We start from the raw sequence: 17,265 nt of genomic DNA on the forward strand, positions 1-17,265 counted from the left end.
TGGCCTTTGGGTTGAGTGGAGCTTCAGTGAGGAGGACTGGGTGTTCTTCTGGGGCGACACGCAATTCGTTGTAGAAAGTGTGATGCCAGATCTTCTCCATATCGTCCCAGTTGGTGATGATGCCGTGCTCAATTGGGTATTTCAAGGTGAGGATACCCCTCTTGCTTTGGGCTTCATCGCCGACGTACGAGTCCTTTTGTCCCATACCGACCATCACACCTTGATGCCTTGGGCGACCAACGATGGACGGGAAGACGGCACGTGGGGCATCGTCTCCAGCGAAACCGGCCTTGCACATACCGGAGCCGTTGTCAACGACCAAAGCAGCAACATCATCGTCACACATCTTGAATGAGTTTTGGTAAACTTAGTAGTTAGATCTGAAACGAACAAAATTAATTAATAACAATTGCAGAGCCACAATCGAGGATACCAACAATATTCACAATGAATCGTTTAAATCGAATGAAAGAAAGAAATTATTTAACGAAAGATCACGCTCAGACGCTTTGAAAATGAATCGAGTCGGGAGCGCTTCACGAGCGTTACGCAACTCTTCCGCTGGAGTGGAAATATTTGGAGATTGTTATACGATCCCAGGATATTTCGCGATTGCATTTGGAACGAACTATTTTTAGAAACCCCCAGAAACCGCCCACCCCCCGGCCAGAAGTTGAGTAGCTGTTGCGTCATCATCGTGTTCCAATATCCAATTACGACTTTTAAATATTTACATTGAATTTACAAACAATCCGATTCCATATTAATATCTATGTATATACGCGTATACTATACTACACGTATATATACTTATAATGTTAGGTTTAACGCGAACCACGGGCGTGTATCAAAAATAGACGCGCTCCATCGCCTCAGCGCCTGCCTCTCTAAAAATAGAACCGAAGACTCCTCCAGATTTTCTTAAGTATTAAATCTAAAAATATGACGACGCTTCCGACGCGAAATGAACAAGAACCGATCGTAACGGATTACTCACTTTCCGCAGACGCGAATAAAAAATAAAATCTAACTAATTTGAAATGTATTTGAGTTTAAAATAATGAATTCAACGATCGCAACTCACCGAACTTCGAATTTCGAATGACGATATTTTTTTTTTTGGGTTTTCTGTGCTGTGCTGCACGTTTCGAAGCAGGAGGTAAACTGAACTCTCCAAGAGACCTCCGCCACTAAAATACCTCCAGCACGCACAGAAATTTACTGGACTAGAGACGAAAATAGTGGTGATATGCTCGGGCAAAAACTTTACTTAATTAACGAAACAACGGAGAAGAGAAAGAGAAGAGTGCAGAAAAGAAGAATTAAAAAAAAAAAACAACAAATCCGATTTCCGATTTAATTGGCTCGACGTTTAATTAACGCTCTTTTTACACTCAAATGCGCGAATTACGCCCAAACGCAAACGAACGCGCGCGCGCTCTTTTCTTCGTCTCTGAAAACTTTTTGAGAAATTTAAATACTGTATGCACTAATAAGCGTTCGGATTGATAATTTAATACAATTATAAATGATATGGAAGTTAACTGAGCGTGCGGAAAAGAAAATCGTTGTACGCTAATTACGAAATTTAATAAGGTCGCTGGACGCGGAGGCTCGCACTCACTAATTATCCCAAAACCAAACTGAATTAAGAGAAGTAAAAGAGAAGTAAAATCCAGGAAACGGAATTGAACGAGAAATTAAAATTAAAAAAAAAAGAGTATAATCTTACGAATTTAATGAGATCTCGCGAAATAATGCAAGTCGAATCCGGGAAATCGAATCGAGATAACGGTATTAAAAAGAAAAAAAATAATTCAGAGTCCGGGCAGACAGAATAAAATGAAACGATTTAAATTTTAAAGTTAAATAGAGAATAAAATAGTTGTTGTAATACGTACTTCACCTAATGTTGGTTGAACACCACCAGTCTCTGAAACTGACATGGATTTCTGGAGCGCTATTTTTATATAGGCCAGTGGAAACACGAAAAATCCCGAAAAACTGTTTTCTTGTATATAAATAACGTTCGGGCGGACACGAACGCGTTTTTGGGGAAAACTCTCGTCTAACTCGAAGCATCGAATCTTGGAAACGTGCCCGGGTTTCGCCAATTCCCATAGATGCACTGTTTATCTCTTCGCCCATTCAATTTCGACCATCTACGGACAAACATCCTAATTAAGGCATTTCATTACCTGACGTCCGTCTCGTCTGCTCTAAATCTGAAACACGATCAAATCATAGGTAGATGAATCACATGTTCAAAATAGTTCAACTCGTCAATACATCGAATTCCTATACAATTACTTCAATTCTATTAAATTCTATGTCAAATCTTAAATAGTAATAATAATTAAGGTCAATTTAGCTGAATATTTGTACTAATTATAATAGTTTCTTATGAATAAAGATTATTTTATAATACCTTCTTTTTATGAATTACCTATCTATATGTAAATTTAGATTAAAGGACTTATTATATAGTATTTATACAAGGACTTAACCATCTGTGACTCTTCTCTACGAAGTTGGCGATGTCACCATTATCTGAGTAAATTTGTACATACTTTTGTATAACAATTTGACATCATTTAATGATGATTTTCTAATTGAAATATTGCTTTCTTTTCATTAATTATCACATAGATAATTTCTGTGATGATTGATTGATTATCATTATATCACAAAGTAGATTTATTTCGTATTTTATTACATTCACTTCTCGACACGAGAAAATTTATCGACGAAAATTGTTTGTCGACAAATTACCGTATTTCAAATTTAGTAATTCTTCCAAATAAGTTTAATTTAATTAGATATTAATAGATTTTAATAAAAATTTCTAATGCTTTTCATATTATAATTTTGGAATAAATCTAGAGAAAATTTAAATATGAACGGTTTGACTTCCAATTGATTACAAAGTAATAACTATTAAATAAATCTGTGTAGAGATAATCGACTTTTTGATTCCTTATATATCGTTTAACTTTAGTGAAATTAGCATTGCAAAAAATTACAATTTGAACTATTTGCATCGTAGCCAACAATTTGTAAAACTTGAGTGAAATATTACAATTAGTATAGTCACGTTTGTGTATATGTGAAGTAACGGCGATGTGTATCAGCGGTCTAATAATAAAGAATAGGTAAAGTTGTTATTATGTACAGAAATAACTGTAAATGGAAAGATGAAAATTGTGATGATTGCCAAATTTGATGTGAAATGATGCATGTGGAGTGGATAGTTGCATGAGGTTCGCGAATTGTAGTAGAAATGTTCTTGAACGTATTTTTGGAACATGAATGGGAAATGCACTCTGAAAATGCGACGCGTTGCGAAACGCGATGGGATGGCCGGATGGATGGTCGGACTTTCGCTTTCCAAAAAACGTGTTTTTCAAACGTTTTCCAAGCTAATTCTTGGCAAATCATATGAACGTAAAAGTAAACAGTCTTATGAGTCTAAGCTTGCGTGGGTTTTCGAATGAAAAAGGGATTTCCCGGAATGTAGTTGGATGCAAGTCTTTGCTTATTATAAAAAATCTTTAATTTTATTTGTATAATTGATTGATTGGAGTGATTGTAGATGACCAAAAAAGGGTGATGTTTGCGCGAATGCACGCGGGATGAAGTTTGCACCTCCCACAGTCGAGGCATACCTTATTTGGACGACGCCGCGCGTCTGCGTCGCGGCGCTACCGAACCATACATGGGCCACAAGTACTATTCATAGCTGGTGGAGAGGCCGGTATAAAACCTCTCTCTTACAATTTCTGCACCACTCGCAGCCTACAAGCTCAGCAGCTGAGTCCTTTCTGTCGAACGAGGTAGTGTATTTGTTCGGTGTTTATAACAATCAAAAAACAAACAGCAATAGAGATTACACAAGTAAACGAGACAAAAAATCGCGACAACAATAGCAGCAAATTTAACGATCGTGCAGAATACTTTTTTTGGGATTTAGTGACGCGAATTTAGTGCAATAATAATTGGGGGGGGGGAAAAGATGCATTTTTGGAATCGGGAATCGTCTTCTTCGTACAGTAGTGGAGATGATGACCTTTCGATGCAAGAGAGTCGCGCGTTTTTAATGAGATCAAGTTGAGGGAATTTCGGTCATAGTATTTTGTAAATATTTACGTTACGTAAATTTTGGCACATAGCAAAGGTCGCTATTTTTAATATATATATAGAGAGAGAGAGAGAGTTGGAGATGAGAGTTGAGACGAGAAGGAATGAACGCGCGCCGCTACTATTCAGACCGTGAATTACAATCTCTCTTTCTGTGCCATCATGATCGTCATCATTTGCAATATACATTAATTTCTTTCTTTCTGCAGCAGTAACACAAAACAAACACAGCAAACATGTGTGACGATGATGTTGCGGCGTTGGTCGTTGACAACGGCTCCGGCATGTGCAAAGCTGGATTCGCTGGAGACGATGCCCCACGTGCCGTCTTCCCGTCCATCGTTGGTCGCCCAAGGCATCAAGGTGTGATGGTCGGTATGGGACAGAAGGACTCCTATGTTGGTGATGAGGCCCAAAGCAAGAGGGGTATCCTCACCTTGAAGTACCCAATTGAGCACGGCATCATCACCAACTGGGATGATATGGAGAAGATCTGGCATCACACTTTCTACAACGAGCTGCGTGTCGCCCCAGAGGAGCACCCCATCCTCCTCACCGAAGCCCCACTCAACCCAAAGGCCAACCGTGAAAAGATGACCCAAATCATGTTCGAGACCTTCAACACCCCGGCCATGTACGTCGCCATCCAGGCCGTCCTCTCCTTGTACGCTTCCGGTCGTACCACCGGTATCGTCTTGGACTCTGGAGATGGTGTCTCTCACACCGTCCCAATCTACGAAGGTTACGCCCTTCCCCATGCCATCCTCCGTTTGGACTTGGCCGGTCGTGACTTGACCGATTACCTCATGAAGATCCTCACCGAGCGTGGCTACTCTTTCACCACCACCGCTGAGCGTGAAATCGTTCGTGACATCAAGGAGAAGCTCTGCTATGTCGCCCTCGACTTCGAGCAAGAAATGGCCACCGCCGCTGCCTCCACCTCCCTGGAGAAGAGCTACGAACTTCCCGACGGACAGTCATCACCATCGGAAACGAACGTTTCCGTTGCCCAGAAGCCCTCTTCCAACCCTCCTTCTTGGGAATGGAATCCTGCGGCATCCACGAGACCGTCTACAACTCCATCATGAAGTGCGACGTTGATATCCGTAAGGACTTGTACGCCAACACCGTCCTCTCCGGCGGTACCACCATGTACCCAGGTAAACAACAACATCAACCAAAAGACTACCAATATACAAGAAACATAAACTCTAACTTCCTCTCAATTGAATGATTACAGGTATTGCTGACCGCATGCAAAAGGAAATCACCGCTTTGGCTCCATCCACCATCAAGATCAAGATCATCGCTCCCCCAGAAAGGAAATACTCCGTCTGGATCGGTGGCTCCATCTTGGCCTCCCTCTCCACCTTCCAACAGATGTGGATCTCCAAGCAAGAGTACGACGAATCCGGCCCAGGCATCGTCCACCGCAAATGCTTCTAAATCACCAAACCACCGACACAATAAAATCAAACCAACCCCCTTTTTATTTATTTTCCTACTATATATATATATTTATGTATAGATGTATTCTAAAGCAAACAAAAAAAAAACTAGTTGCGCCAAACGGAATGGTTGCACTGCCAGAAAGACTCTCTCCGTAAAAAAACAACTTTTGCGGATACTTAAAAACTATGTACTACTATTTATTATTAAATCCAAGTAATATTAATAAAAGTTAAGAAATTTTATGAATTATTTATACAAAAATCCGTGGTGTTTTCTTGTGTCTAATCCAAACAGAATTAGCATTCTGCAATCCTATCGGATTCCATCTGATCGATCGATCCGATTCGATCGTTCAATGATGATGGTGAGATATCGGTTACTCGGAGCCGTTGCCAAAACGGCGTGACCGTTTATAAATAGATTCGAAAATTCCCAAAGAGCATTCCCTTTTATGGCCGTAAGTGCTTTTCTCTGTGGGCCGATCCTATTTAAAAATAAAAATTCGACTCTCGCGCCTGAAATAGAGAGTAGGGAGAGGCTACTCACTCACTAACTCACGGCCTGTTCGAATACGGCGAGATCCCCCAGCCAGTTATACATTATAAATAACCGAAGAACACACACACACACACACACACATGCACACACAAGAAAAATAAAACATGCACACGAAAGGGAGCACCGTCGATCGTTCGATCTCAAATTAAACAGATATAAACAAATTCGATCCAACAAAACTATCCGAACGCACATCTCTTTCTATTCAACAACTTTAAGCATTAAGTAGTGCTCTCCAGATTTGGTATGCTGAATCGTATAGCCTTCCCATTGGATAACGTATCCAAAAGCTTAACATACCATAAGCCGCTTTTATTACTTCTCGACTTTTATATTAATGTAAATATTAATAAAACTATTATACAGATTTTAAATTCTTTATATAATTACCATTACAATTTAATAACTTTGTAATTTGTACTGCATCGGATCGAGAGAGTTGTTGTTGAGATACAAAGTTTCTGTGATTAAGAAATGGCTGTTGTGGCTCTGATTTGTGTTTGCATATATCTCGAATTTCCTCAACCCTGAAAAACTCAAAAGTTGAAATTTTCTAAAATTCGGAGAAGCGAAAGAAAAAACAAAACCGACCATTGAATTGCGAAGCTTCGAAGGCGTCCTGCAAGTAACTCAGGTCGCTTATGAATCCGGTGAATTCCAGACCCTCCAATTGCGGACAGTTCTGCAGAGCGCATATCAGAAGTTCGTCGATCAGACAGGATCGAGCGATTATCTTTATGATTTCTAAAGTAAAAGCATGATAGGTGAAATACGCAAAACGATTGCGATTGCAAATTTACTTATGGAATCTGCATATTTTTTCAAGCAATTGCTGTAGAAATTCTTCAGGACAATGGAGTCGCTGACCCAGGTGGTGCAGTGCAACGGTATGGACCGTGCAAGTATCTTGTCGATTCCCTCCGTCTCGAACATTATGTTATCTAAATTTAATGAATATTGAACGTTCGTGCGTGCACTTACAAAACACCATGGAGACCTTCAGGTTCTCGTATTTCCTCTGCAATTTGATCCAGGTGCTGTTCGGATAGATCAGCGAATTCGTGAAATTGTTGACGTCGTGCTCTGCGATCCTTATGTCCAGGTACTCGAGTGTTTCGCAATTCCCATTGATAAATCCGTCCAAGATGCCGTTGTTGATCAACGATTCCAAATCTATTTTCAAGATCACCAAGTTACTTAAGTTAGTGAGCGTTATCATGAGCTGGCTAGAGAGGATGTCCAGATGAGGCAGATGGAACTCGTGCTCGTAGTACGAGTTCTGGATGTCGAGACACTCGATGGAACATTGGTTCGCTGTAATGGAGCTGGCCAAGATGCGAATCAGCGATTTCTTGGAAAAATAAGATCCGTTGAAGCTAATCACTTTAATTTTGTATTGAGACCTGAAATGTTCCATTAACTCTTAATTTATTTATCGTTATAACAGGAAAGGTACCTCAGAAACATCGATAAGTAGTATAGGATCTTTTTGGATCTGTAGAAGTAGCAGAAATTGCTGAAGCAGATTCGCGTGATCTGCAGGTTTTTATTGACGAAGATCGAGAGGAACCTGTACGTCCTCTTGGTGATGTCCATCATCTTGTAGTTGATCCATTGTATCGGTTCTTCGGGATACTCGAATTTCAGTTCAAGCGACTTTATGTACTTGCAGAATTCGATAGTTAACTGTATGGTGCTCACTTCTGGAATTTAACGAACGAGTTTAAAAGTTTGATTGCGATTCTTAAAGTTCGATGAGGCACCAAAGAAATCAACGTCCAGTCGCACGGACATATGCTTCCAAAGGCATGGGACGTCCATTGCCTCCTTCCATTGGGAACACATGCACATGCAGATGAATCTGTCCCTTCTTGGCAAGAAAGAGAAGATCTTCGTCAATATTTCCCCCGGCATCGATGCGATGAAATTTTGGTTACTATCCATAAGGTTTTCATGAAATACATGTAGATTTTGATTTGTCCCGTGCAAAATACAGTCGTTGAAGTGCGGTTTATAAGCTTATAAACCTCCTCTATAAAGTTCTATTCATCCAGTCCTATGATATGTAGTCAGCGGAATGTCCCCATTTATGTGTTCTTCTACGTTTTGTCAAAAATAAACAAACATTGACAATTTACCTGTCTCTCTATTAAACATTAATTATTAATATTTACTTCATTATCGCCCGCTTAGGTTCAAACGAAACGTTAACGCGCGTTCCAATAGATTCACAAGTTCAACATAGAAATTATATAGTCTACCAAATATACATCATAGAAATGCCCTTTGGACTAACACTTTATACTAGTCTCAGAAAGCGAAAACATGTCGGTACTTGGAAAGTTGGCTCTTGTTACAGGTGCAGAAAACATCATTTATCATAGTGTACATATCTAATGGAATACCATAGGAGCTGCCTCTGGCATCGGAAGGGCCACTTGTCGGATCCTAGCTGATGAGGGTGCAGCAATTATAGCAGCAGACTGCAACCTATCTGGAGCTAAAGACACCATTGGAAGTTTAAAGTCATCACATAATAATGAAAACCTTGCCCTTACCATGGCTGTGGATGAATCAAGCAGTGTGAAAAAAGGCTTGAAACTCATTCTGGAACAGTACAGTAAACCACCTTCGATTGTGGTGAACTGTGCTGGAATCACCAGAGACAACTTCTTGCTCAAAATGTCTGAGCAGGACTTTGATGATGTTATCCGAGTCAACCTGAAAGGAACCTTCCTTGTAATGCAGACCTTTGCCAATGCTGTAATCCAATACAAAATTAACAATGCTTCATTTATTAATATAGCAAGCATAGTTGGGAAACATGGAAATATTGGACAGGCAAATTACTGTGCCAGCAAGGCTGGTGTTGAATTGCTGACTAAAACTGCAAGCAAAGAGTTTGGTAAGTTTGGAATAAGATGCAATGTCATCTTGCCTGGATTCACAGATACACCAATGGTTAAAATGGTCCCTGAAAAAGTTAAACAGAAACTAATACCTTTCATATCAGCTGGACGTTTTGGTTTACCAGAAGGTAAATAATAAATTATAAGCATTTGTCAGGAGATAATCGTATGGCTCTGTTGCAGAAATTGCTCAAACGATAGCATTCTTGGCTTCTGAGAAAAGTTCCTATGTGAATGGTGCATCGATTGAAGTGACTGGAGGATTTTAATGTAGATACACATGTGCATTTTTTTTAGCTAACTAACTAAATATAATAAATTCTTTTGAACTATTCTAGATAGGAATTTTAATTTTTTGGAATGTTGTTGTGGTATCTCCATGTAAACATACAGTATTTTTACTAAGTAAAAGTGGTTAACTTGGCTGAAGAAAACATAGAAAATTAGCTTAACATTTTAAATTGCATTGTATTGAATGGAAGGAAGGCTGTTTGTGTGCTGTAATGTAGTGGATCTTACAAATTCAAATTTAAGAAGATGTAATTGGGTTTTTGAAAATGTTTTATCCAACAGAGTCCTTTGAATCAAAGGAGTTCCTGGTGGCAAGAAAGACCTTGCAGGAGACCCAAAACTTGCCCATTTACATACCAGTTAATTGCAGCACTCTGCAAGAGCAAGTTATGAATGACAATGAGAACATACAGCCAGAAGTAATATCCTTGCATGTAAATAGGGTGCTGCCTCTGCTGCTGCATGGTCAAATTGCTGTTTCTGGTGTTGATTTTATGGGTGTTTATCAGAATGAAAATCACCTCTTGCTGAAAAGAAAGTGTGAACTGGAGACTGTGGCCCCAACAAAAAGGTTTAAATGCAGCAACTGCAGGGAGATCATCACCTGTGCAGGATGTGGTGCATTTGCCAAACAGAACAAGAGGGGAAGACCAAAAGGATCCAAGAATAAGATGACCAAAGTGGAGAGATTGCATTGCAATTTTGAAGCTGCCGTGAAGGAGAAAAAGCTTATGCAGCATTTGAATGATATAGTGCCAAAAGGTAAAATGCCCAGGTTCAGGTGCATCAGCAGACCCAACATATCAGCAACTGTATCAGAATCATCATCATATCCAAACTCAAGTTGGTCTAGGGACTCTCAGAACAAGAAAATCAATCTAATATCACAATACAGTTTATTTCCTACAAATAACAACAATAATATTGAAATTGCAAATAAGGAAAGCCATGATAGCAATAACAATAATAATATTTTTCTAGAAGATTTTCCTGAAGTCTTTGACTTAAATGAAGGAAGCAAGTGCGATACATTTGACTTTGACGCGTTGGATTCCTTATTGGAAAGTCTTCCACTGCAAAATGATAATAATGATAGACCAATTACTACTCCAAACACTATAGATACGCCGACGAGTAGCGACAATTGTTCAATTGACAAGACCTTGGATTTCACGAGTGTTACAAGTGACGAAGTAGACACGAAAATTGAAAACCTTCCCTGGTATAAATCGACCGAAGAATGTAAATTAATTCGAAACTACGGGAAAGTCAGTAACGAACGATTCGAGAGTCTTATGGATAATCAAATAAGTCTGATATCTGGAATGCTCAAGTCTGTGGGAGAGGTCTTTGAAAAACGTAATATATCAATGTCGGCAATTCTCAAATGCCATGAAAATAAGCCTACTTAATAATATATAAGAATATATATAGTTATATTTTTCTAAAGAATTGTTCCTTTTGTTAGCTACGCTTATGCAACAGTTTTTTTTTATTTTACTTAAATAAATATGAACATATTTAACAACTATGACTATGACTACAGTTTATTAAAATACTTTAATAATTTTAGCAAACCAATTATTACATTTGATTTCTTTTAAATTTGAAATTATTTTCAATTATTATTGAAATATTAACAAGATCATTAATAATTATTAAACTATTCAAGTAACAAGTAACTAATATGAGTAGTCCACATTTATATTAACAACCCCTTTCGGGTTTAGTAGTTGGTTTTTGGGAATCGAACCAACGACCTTTCGTATCAGATTTTCGTGATACAGACGACCATAGCAACACGGCCCAATTAATTATTAGAATTGTTAAATATAAATTAGATCAGCGCTAAAATGCCTGAACTATAACCTTATGCATATCTTTAACAGATGGCACAAACATTGACAAAGTTCGCTGGGTAACATAAGTTATTAAAAAAGTAATTTAACATTTATTTATTGTTATTTAGCTAATTAATATATATAATTTTTTTAGGAGGTAAGAAACTAATAAAAATAGTTATCTTTTATTGATTTATAAACAATTTGAATATTTAAATATAATAAAACATTGACTAAATTGTTAGAATCGAATTAAACATATATTTTTGGCAACTTGTTATGGTTGTACTATTCCCATGCACAAGTACTCATAATAAAAATACTCATTATTTGCTAATTAAGTATGTTTTTAATGAAACTAAATTTAAATTGCTCTAGTTTTGGGAGGAAGTCGTGTAGGGTGCGCCACCGTTCCTTCATGCCAAACGTAACTTCCGTCGTCTTCTTCATCAATCGATTGCAGTGGTAAAAGGCTGTTTTGTGTATAAAATAACAAGATCCGATGTGTGAAACGAAAGACGATTACAAAAATGGCTAGCACAGTGGAATTGATGCATTTGTGTAGGCTGTGCTTAGTCAAAGAACAAGTAAATGTGCCCATATTCGAGGATCAGGACGAGGATAGCCAGATTTTCATGAAAATCGTTACTTGTCTGCCGGTCAAGGTAAGAAAGCGTCGTGCGCCATATTATTATTATTATTGTAACGTATTTCTCCAGTCTTTCAGTAATTTTTTTCCTCTCTAAAATTCCACATAACATCCCAATTCTATCACCGTCAGACCTACTGCATAATCTATTATACTTGTTATTTGCTGTCAAATAACTGTCTGTCCATTAAACGCTAGTGTTTGTAAACAAATTGTTTGTATAGGCTATGATGATCCTATGATTGTTACTTTTAAATCCTTATCATACAACATTCAAATGAACTTATACATGAACCCCGAACTTGATTAGTTAGATGCAAATATTACTGTTGCCACAAATATCGATGACATCCCTCAAAGATCATTGTGTAAAAATCAATAAACTAGTCTTCACATCATTCTTATAAATTCAAGTACGAAATTGAGGTTATTAATTAATTTGGTAAAATTATAGATTTGAAATTAATGATATGTTGTTATATGTTAACTAGATAAATAAAGATGATAAATTACCCAAGAAAATATGTGGTGGCTGCTCTTACAAGCTGGACCTGTTCTACCAATTCTGCAATTCTACAACAAATGCAGAGAAACAGTTACTGCAATGGTTTAACAAAGTTGGATTTGATGATGCAGATAATGTTGACAGCCAACCAGAGGCATCAAAAGACATAGTTGATGAAGCACAGGCAGATTCAATTTCAACAGAAACGCAGAGTTACATATTGCAGCAGCAGCAGCTACCATATGGACCAGTGGAGTTCTTCCAGGATGACTTTGATGATTCTCAAGTATGTCATTTTACACATATACGTGTGAACTCCAATTAGTTTTATCATGCATATTTCGTTTCAGCCTGCTTCTGGTGCTAGTGAAAGTGAATTAGTTGAGGAATCTGCAGTGAAAAAACGTAAACGTGCCACAAAGAATGTATCTAATAAAAAGAGTAAAACTGTGGTCACAACTAAGGTTTGTGATAGAAGACATTGACTGAATACAATTGCTTACTGATCAGTATTCTAAAATCTATTATAGACTGATGCCAGTGATGATGATGATGATGATGAAGACGATGATGATGTTAATGACCCTAATGTGATGACATTTGAAGATTCCAAATTCTCAATTTCATGTGACCGTGATGTTGAAGAAGCTGGTCCCTCAGGAATTGGAAAACCTGACACACCGTGAGTAATTTTGTTACTTTTCTATACATCACATAGATATTAAGAGATTGGATGTGAGGTTCAAACCACAAACATGACTAAATCTATCAATTACTTGAATTACAAATTAGTTCCAGATTATTGTATTTTTTTTTATTCATTCAAGGTAAGTGGATTCTCTTTGAATGTTTGTGATTTGCACATATCTCAATGTTTTTAACATTTTGTACCCAAGAATCAAACATCAAAATTATTCATGGTGCCAAATGTTAAAAGCATCACATCCAATCTTTGCACCAATTGGAAAGTACATTAAGAGATTAATGTCGAAATGTTTTACTTTAAATTATCTGTCTCTTAATGTGCTTCCCTAATTTCCAAATTTTAAATGAAAAATGCTAAATATTTGTGACGATTTTATATATAACTAAAAAAAATAATTCGACTCTTACTAGACATTCGTATTTGCGGAACTTTTGATTATTTGGCTTTAGTAATTGGTTTTTATAAATTGCTGCCATAAAGTGTAATATAGTTATAGTATTTGAATTAATAATAATTTAATTCGATTTTTGCATCTTATTGTTGTGATCAAACACTGAATATGAGTACTGGTAAGTTTACTTTTATTCCATGCTATTATTTAAGTTTGGATAATTTCTTTTAATTTTGTTGCTTCACAACATTGTTGGGACAATCTACATTACAGAATAAATAATTTTAAGAAATTTTACTTGATTTACGTATGAAAAAGAAGAGGACTTTCATGCATGAGATGCATTTCTAACAGTGATAAGTGCAAGAAAACAATATTTTTCGTATTACGAAAAACGAAGTGAAAGATATACGATGGAAGGATCAAACGTAATGCGATGACTACTGTAATAGTGTGCAAATGCGTCGGCGTGGATATACAATGCGAATATCGTTTAATGGATGTAAACGTAATATTTTTATTTTCTTTCAGATTGTCTGAAAGGAAATTTCGGATTATAGAGAATAGGATTTTGATGCCTATTGTAATGTAAATGTTTTGAACTGTTTCGTGTTTTCTTAAATTTGGAAATTATGCAGTGATTTTTATATAGTGTAAGTATTTTCCTTTTTTTTTTGTTTCATACATTATCTTTTAGCATATTTCATTTATTGTTTGTGTGCTTTTTCTCTTGTCGAATACTGTTGCACAGCATACATGATATGCAAAGAAACGTTTGTTTTTTTGTGCTGTAGCTAGTATTCTTTAAGATATGTGAAATACCTCGAGTACTGCAAGATTGAAGTTTTAGTTAATGTTAATCGTTGTATTATCATTTGTGTGAGTGCAATTTAAAATATATTATACGAACAATTAAATTATCGTTTGTTTCAAAGACACACACACACTCACTCAGTATAAATATACATAAGTAATTATATATATGTACTACTATCCCGTCGTGAATGTCGTGAAATGTATGCGCATTTTTTAGTTGTTTTTTTTTCTTCTAGGCGATGTTCTTGGGGGTCTTTATGGCTTTTGTGTTTTCAGATATGAGGAAGTCATCATTAAAACAGAGCACGGTTCTTCTCTAATAGCGAGCTACCAATGCGAGGTGTGTTCTCAATTGTTTCCGGACCGGAAGCAATATTTAGAACACCACATGTCGCAATTCGGATCAACGTTCAGTTGCTGCAGATGTAACGAGGCCTTTAAGAATAGCACGGAATTGTACCAGCACTACAATGAGCACAGAGACGAGGAGGAGGAGCTGGAAGGAGAGGTTATATATTCGACGGAGGCAGAGATGTTAAGGGAGGAGGAGATCAAAGAGGAAACTGTAATGCCCGAGGAGGAGGAGGAGGAGTATTCTTCGGAAAATATGGAGGCGGTCATGAACATCCCTGGAGCAGACGGTATGGACGATGGCAACGAATTGCTCTACATTATAGATGATTCTACTTGCGTTAACGAGGTCATCATCGAGGAGGCAGATCAGATCAAGATGAATCCAACTCGGGACAACTACACGATTGTGCAAGTTGATCACGGTTACATCATCCCGAGCGTGTTCAAAGGTCAGTTGCAATCAAAGCGAAAGTACAAGAAGAAAGAAGAGAAGGATGTGATGTACGATGACGAGGATGCCAGAGCTACGGAGGTGCTTGTGAAGATGGAACCATCCACCAGTAAACACAAGCCGACCATCCTGCGAATGCCTCCGGCGCCCAAACGGAGACACGAAGTACCTGACTTTTCCGCAACTAATTATCAGCTCCTTAGTCCAAACGACGAAGTCGACGTACCGCATTACAAGTGTTTGCGTTGCGAACAATTGTTCATCAACAAGTTCGTCTTTTTCAGGCATATAGAAAAAGGTAAATGTTACGTGAACAGTTGCGACGTGTGCTCTGACACGTTCGAAAAGAACAGCGACTTCTATCAGCACTACGTGAGCACACACAATGAGCGAGCAATCTGCAACTTCTGCTTCAGAACGTTTATGTACGAGAAGAACGTGAAGGAGCACATGCTCAGGCATCTGGATCAGTTCAGGCATCGTTGCGAGGAATGCAACAAGGGTTTCTATACGGTGCGAGAGTACCGAAACCATTACAAAAACCGGCACATGGGGATCAGACATAAGTGCAACGAGTGCGGTCGATCCTTCGCCGATGAGTACTATTTCAAACGGCATTTAGCTACGCACGGCATCTATTGATTTTCATGTATCTTCCCCAAATTGATTATTTAAAAGAATCAATATTTTGTTGTTTTTTTTTTAGTAATTTTATGTGTATATACTATACAAGTAATACCGTCAATGCACCCGGTAGAAAGTTGACGCAGTTATTGTTTACCTTTTCTTACATGGTTAAGAATATATAATTATTAATTATTATGTAATGCGTTTCCCGTCGCGTTTGCTAAAATTTTGTAACTATCTGAATTACATAATTTTTATGAATGTTATGTATATATATATAAAATACAATCATTGTTTAATAAAAAAATTAAACTACACACGTACATGGCTGTATGACATATATTTATTAGTACACCTTTTTTTTTGATTGCAGTTGTGGTGAGAATGTGTGCGATGTTTGTGCGAAAGTGTTTTCTGTTCCGTGTATGTTAAGGATCCACATGCGGAGGCATTTTAAAGAGTACACGTATAACTGTGACAAATGCGATTTCGGAACGTTTCGGAGGGACGTACTGAGGAGGCACGAAGAGGTCGTGCATAACGGGATGAGGTTCATATGCAAGGTGTGCGGAAAGAAATTCACGAGCAAGTACTCGCAGATCGCGCACGAGAAGATGCATCATCGCCAAATCCTCGACTGCGAGAAGTTCAAATGCGAGATCTGTAACAAGGTGTTTGTCCACAAGAAGACGCTGGTTCATCACATGAAGATACACAGCGGGAATAACAAGTTCGTGTGCGATGTTTGCGGTAAAACCGTGGCCTCTGCGGATAGCCTGAAGCATCACCTGATGGTGCATTCAGGTTCAAAACCATACACTTGTCCGGTGTGCGGCAAACGATTCAACAAGAAACAACTTTGCACCATCCACGAGAGGACCCACGGAAAGTCGAAGCCGTACAGTTGCACTATATGCCACAGCAATTTTACCCAAAGATCGTCCCTCGTGGTTCACACTCGCCGTTTCCACACCTCCATCAGACCGTTTACCTGTAACGTTTGTAACAAAAGCTTTGCAACGAAATCTGCCTTAACAGTGCACAAGAAAAGACATATAGTAACTTGAATAAAATGTTTACGCATTTATTACATTACGTGATAGTAGTTTTCGTCCCTAATATTTATATTTTTGATTTAGTTCTCTCTCTATCTTTCTGTTCTCTTCTACTTAATTAAAACAAAAGAATGCATGAAAACTGATAGTTTTTATTAATGCACGATATTTTTCAGGTTGCCGGATCCAACTTTGGACTTGTATAAGAAATATGAAAGTATATACGGCTTAAGAAAGTGTGTTGTATTATTAGGTGATATCGAGAACATCGACAGTAAGAAGTATTCGTTAGTGAAAACGAAGAGGAAAAAACAACAGGTCTCCTTGAACCATGTAAATATTATAGATAACCCGAGAACGAAGTACAAATGTGCCGATTGCAACGAACGATTTCAAGACTACCAAATTCTGCAGTCACACAAGGAAGTATGTCTTAATAAAAATGATGACGAAGAAGAGGAAGAAGACAAGGATGATCATAGCGATTATGCTTACAAATACCACAAAAGATTGCGATCCTCTA

General features: G+C 37.8%; 6 protein-coding genes across 7 annotated transcripts in view; 4 read left to right on the plus strand and 2 right to left on the minus strand.

Moving 5' to 3' along the window:
* Positions 1-6: 6 nt before the first annotated feature.
* LOC108569302 (actin-1) lies at positions 7-1,979 on the minus strand (the record flags this gene model as incomplete). Its single annotated transcript, XM_017930809.1, has 2 exons — positions 1,902-1,979; positions 7-380 (listed from the first exon to the last, which is right to left on the minus strand). A coding segment is annotated over exon 2 (340 nt), but the record flags the coding sequence as incomplete, so codon positions are not given.
* Positions 1,980-4,346: 2,367 nt separating this feature from the next.
* LOC108569314 (actin, muscle-like) lies at positions 4,347-5,619 on the plus strand. The gene is given in 3 exon segments (XM_017930822.1): positions 4,347-5,112; positions 5,115-5,297; positions 5,378-5,619. Coding segments are annotated over 3 exon segments (1,128 nt in total). The 5' UTR covers positions 4,347-4,373; the 3' UTR covers positions 5,584-5,619.
* A 955-nt stretch (positions 5,620-6,574) lies between these two features.
* Positions 6,575-8,316, minus strand: LOC108569297 (F-box only protein 39-like). Its single transcript, XM_017930802.1, has 4 exons — positions 7,911-8,316; positions 7,604-7,850; positions 6,739-7,550; positions 6,575-6,674 (listed from the first exon to the last, which is right to left on the minus strand). The coding sequence occupies exons 1-3, from the start codon at positions 8,089-8,091 to the stop codon at positions 7,085-7,087; spliced, it is 894 nt and encodes a 297-aa protein (XP_017786291.1). The 5' UTR covers positions 8,092-8,316; the 3' UTR covers positions 6,575-6,674; positions 6,739-7,084.
* A 156-nt stretch (positions 8,317-8,472) lies between these two features.
* LOC108569323 (estradiol 17-beta-dehydrogenase 8) lies at positions 8,473-9,377 on the plus strand. The gene is made up of 3 exons (XM_017930834.1): positions 8,473-8,506; positions 8,558-9,184; positions 9,240-9,377. The coding sequence occupies exons 1-3, from the start codon at positions 8,473-8,475 to the stop codon at positions 9,323-9,325; spliced, it is 747 nt and encodes a 248-aa protein (XP_017786323.1). The 3' UTR covers positions 9,326-9,377.
* A 61-nt stretch (positions 9,378-9,438) lies between these two features.
* LOC108569322 lies at positions 9,439-10,826 on the plus strand. Of its 2 annotated transcripts, XM_017930833.1 has the most exons (2): positions 9,441-9,556; positions 9,630-10,826. In XM_017930833.1, exon 2 carries the CDS (start codon positions 9,737-9,739, stop codon positions 10,757-10,759), a length of 1,023 nt encoding a protein of 340 aa, XP_017786322.1. In that variant the 5' UTR covers positions 9,441-9,556; positions 9,630-9,736; the 3' UTR covers positions 10,760-10,826. The 2 variants fall into 2 exon arrangements, with proteins under 2 accessions (XP_017786321.1, XP_017786322.1); XM_017930832.1 differs by having other exon boundaries at positions 9,439-10,826.
* Positions 10,827-11,599: 773 nt separating this feature from the next.
* Positions 11,600-17,265, plus strand: part of LOC108569298 — an 11,522-nt gene continuing 5,856 nt past the window's right edge. The window contains exons 1-6 of the mRNA XM_017930803.1: positions 11,600-11,853; positions 12,329-12,628; positions 12,693-12,806; positions 12,873-13,024; positions 16,061-16,752; positions 16,996-17,223. Coding sequence (XP_017786292.1) covers positions 11,719-11,853; positions 12,329-12,628; positions 12,693-12,806; positions 12,873-13,024; positions 16,061-16,752; positions 16,996-17,223 — 1,621 coding nt within the window. The 5' untranslated portion in view covers positions 11,600-11,718. The remainder of the gene's footprint in view (positions 11,854-12,328; positions 12,629-12,692; positions 12,807-12,872; positions 13,025-16,060; positions 16,753-16,995; positions 17,224-17,265) is intronic.

This window comes from Nicrophorus vespilloides, unplaced genomic scaffold (genome assembly GCF_001412225.1).
Source record: "Nicrophorus vespilloides isolate i.1.1-1 unplaced genomic scaffold, Nicve_v1.0, whole genome shotgun sequence".
Taxonomy (NCBI): domain Eukaryota; kingdom Metazoa; phylum Arthropoda; class Insecta; order Coleoptera; family Silphidae; genus Nicrophorus; species Nicrophorus vespilloides.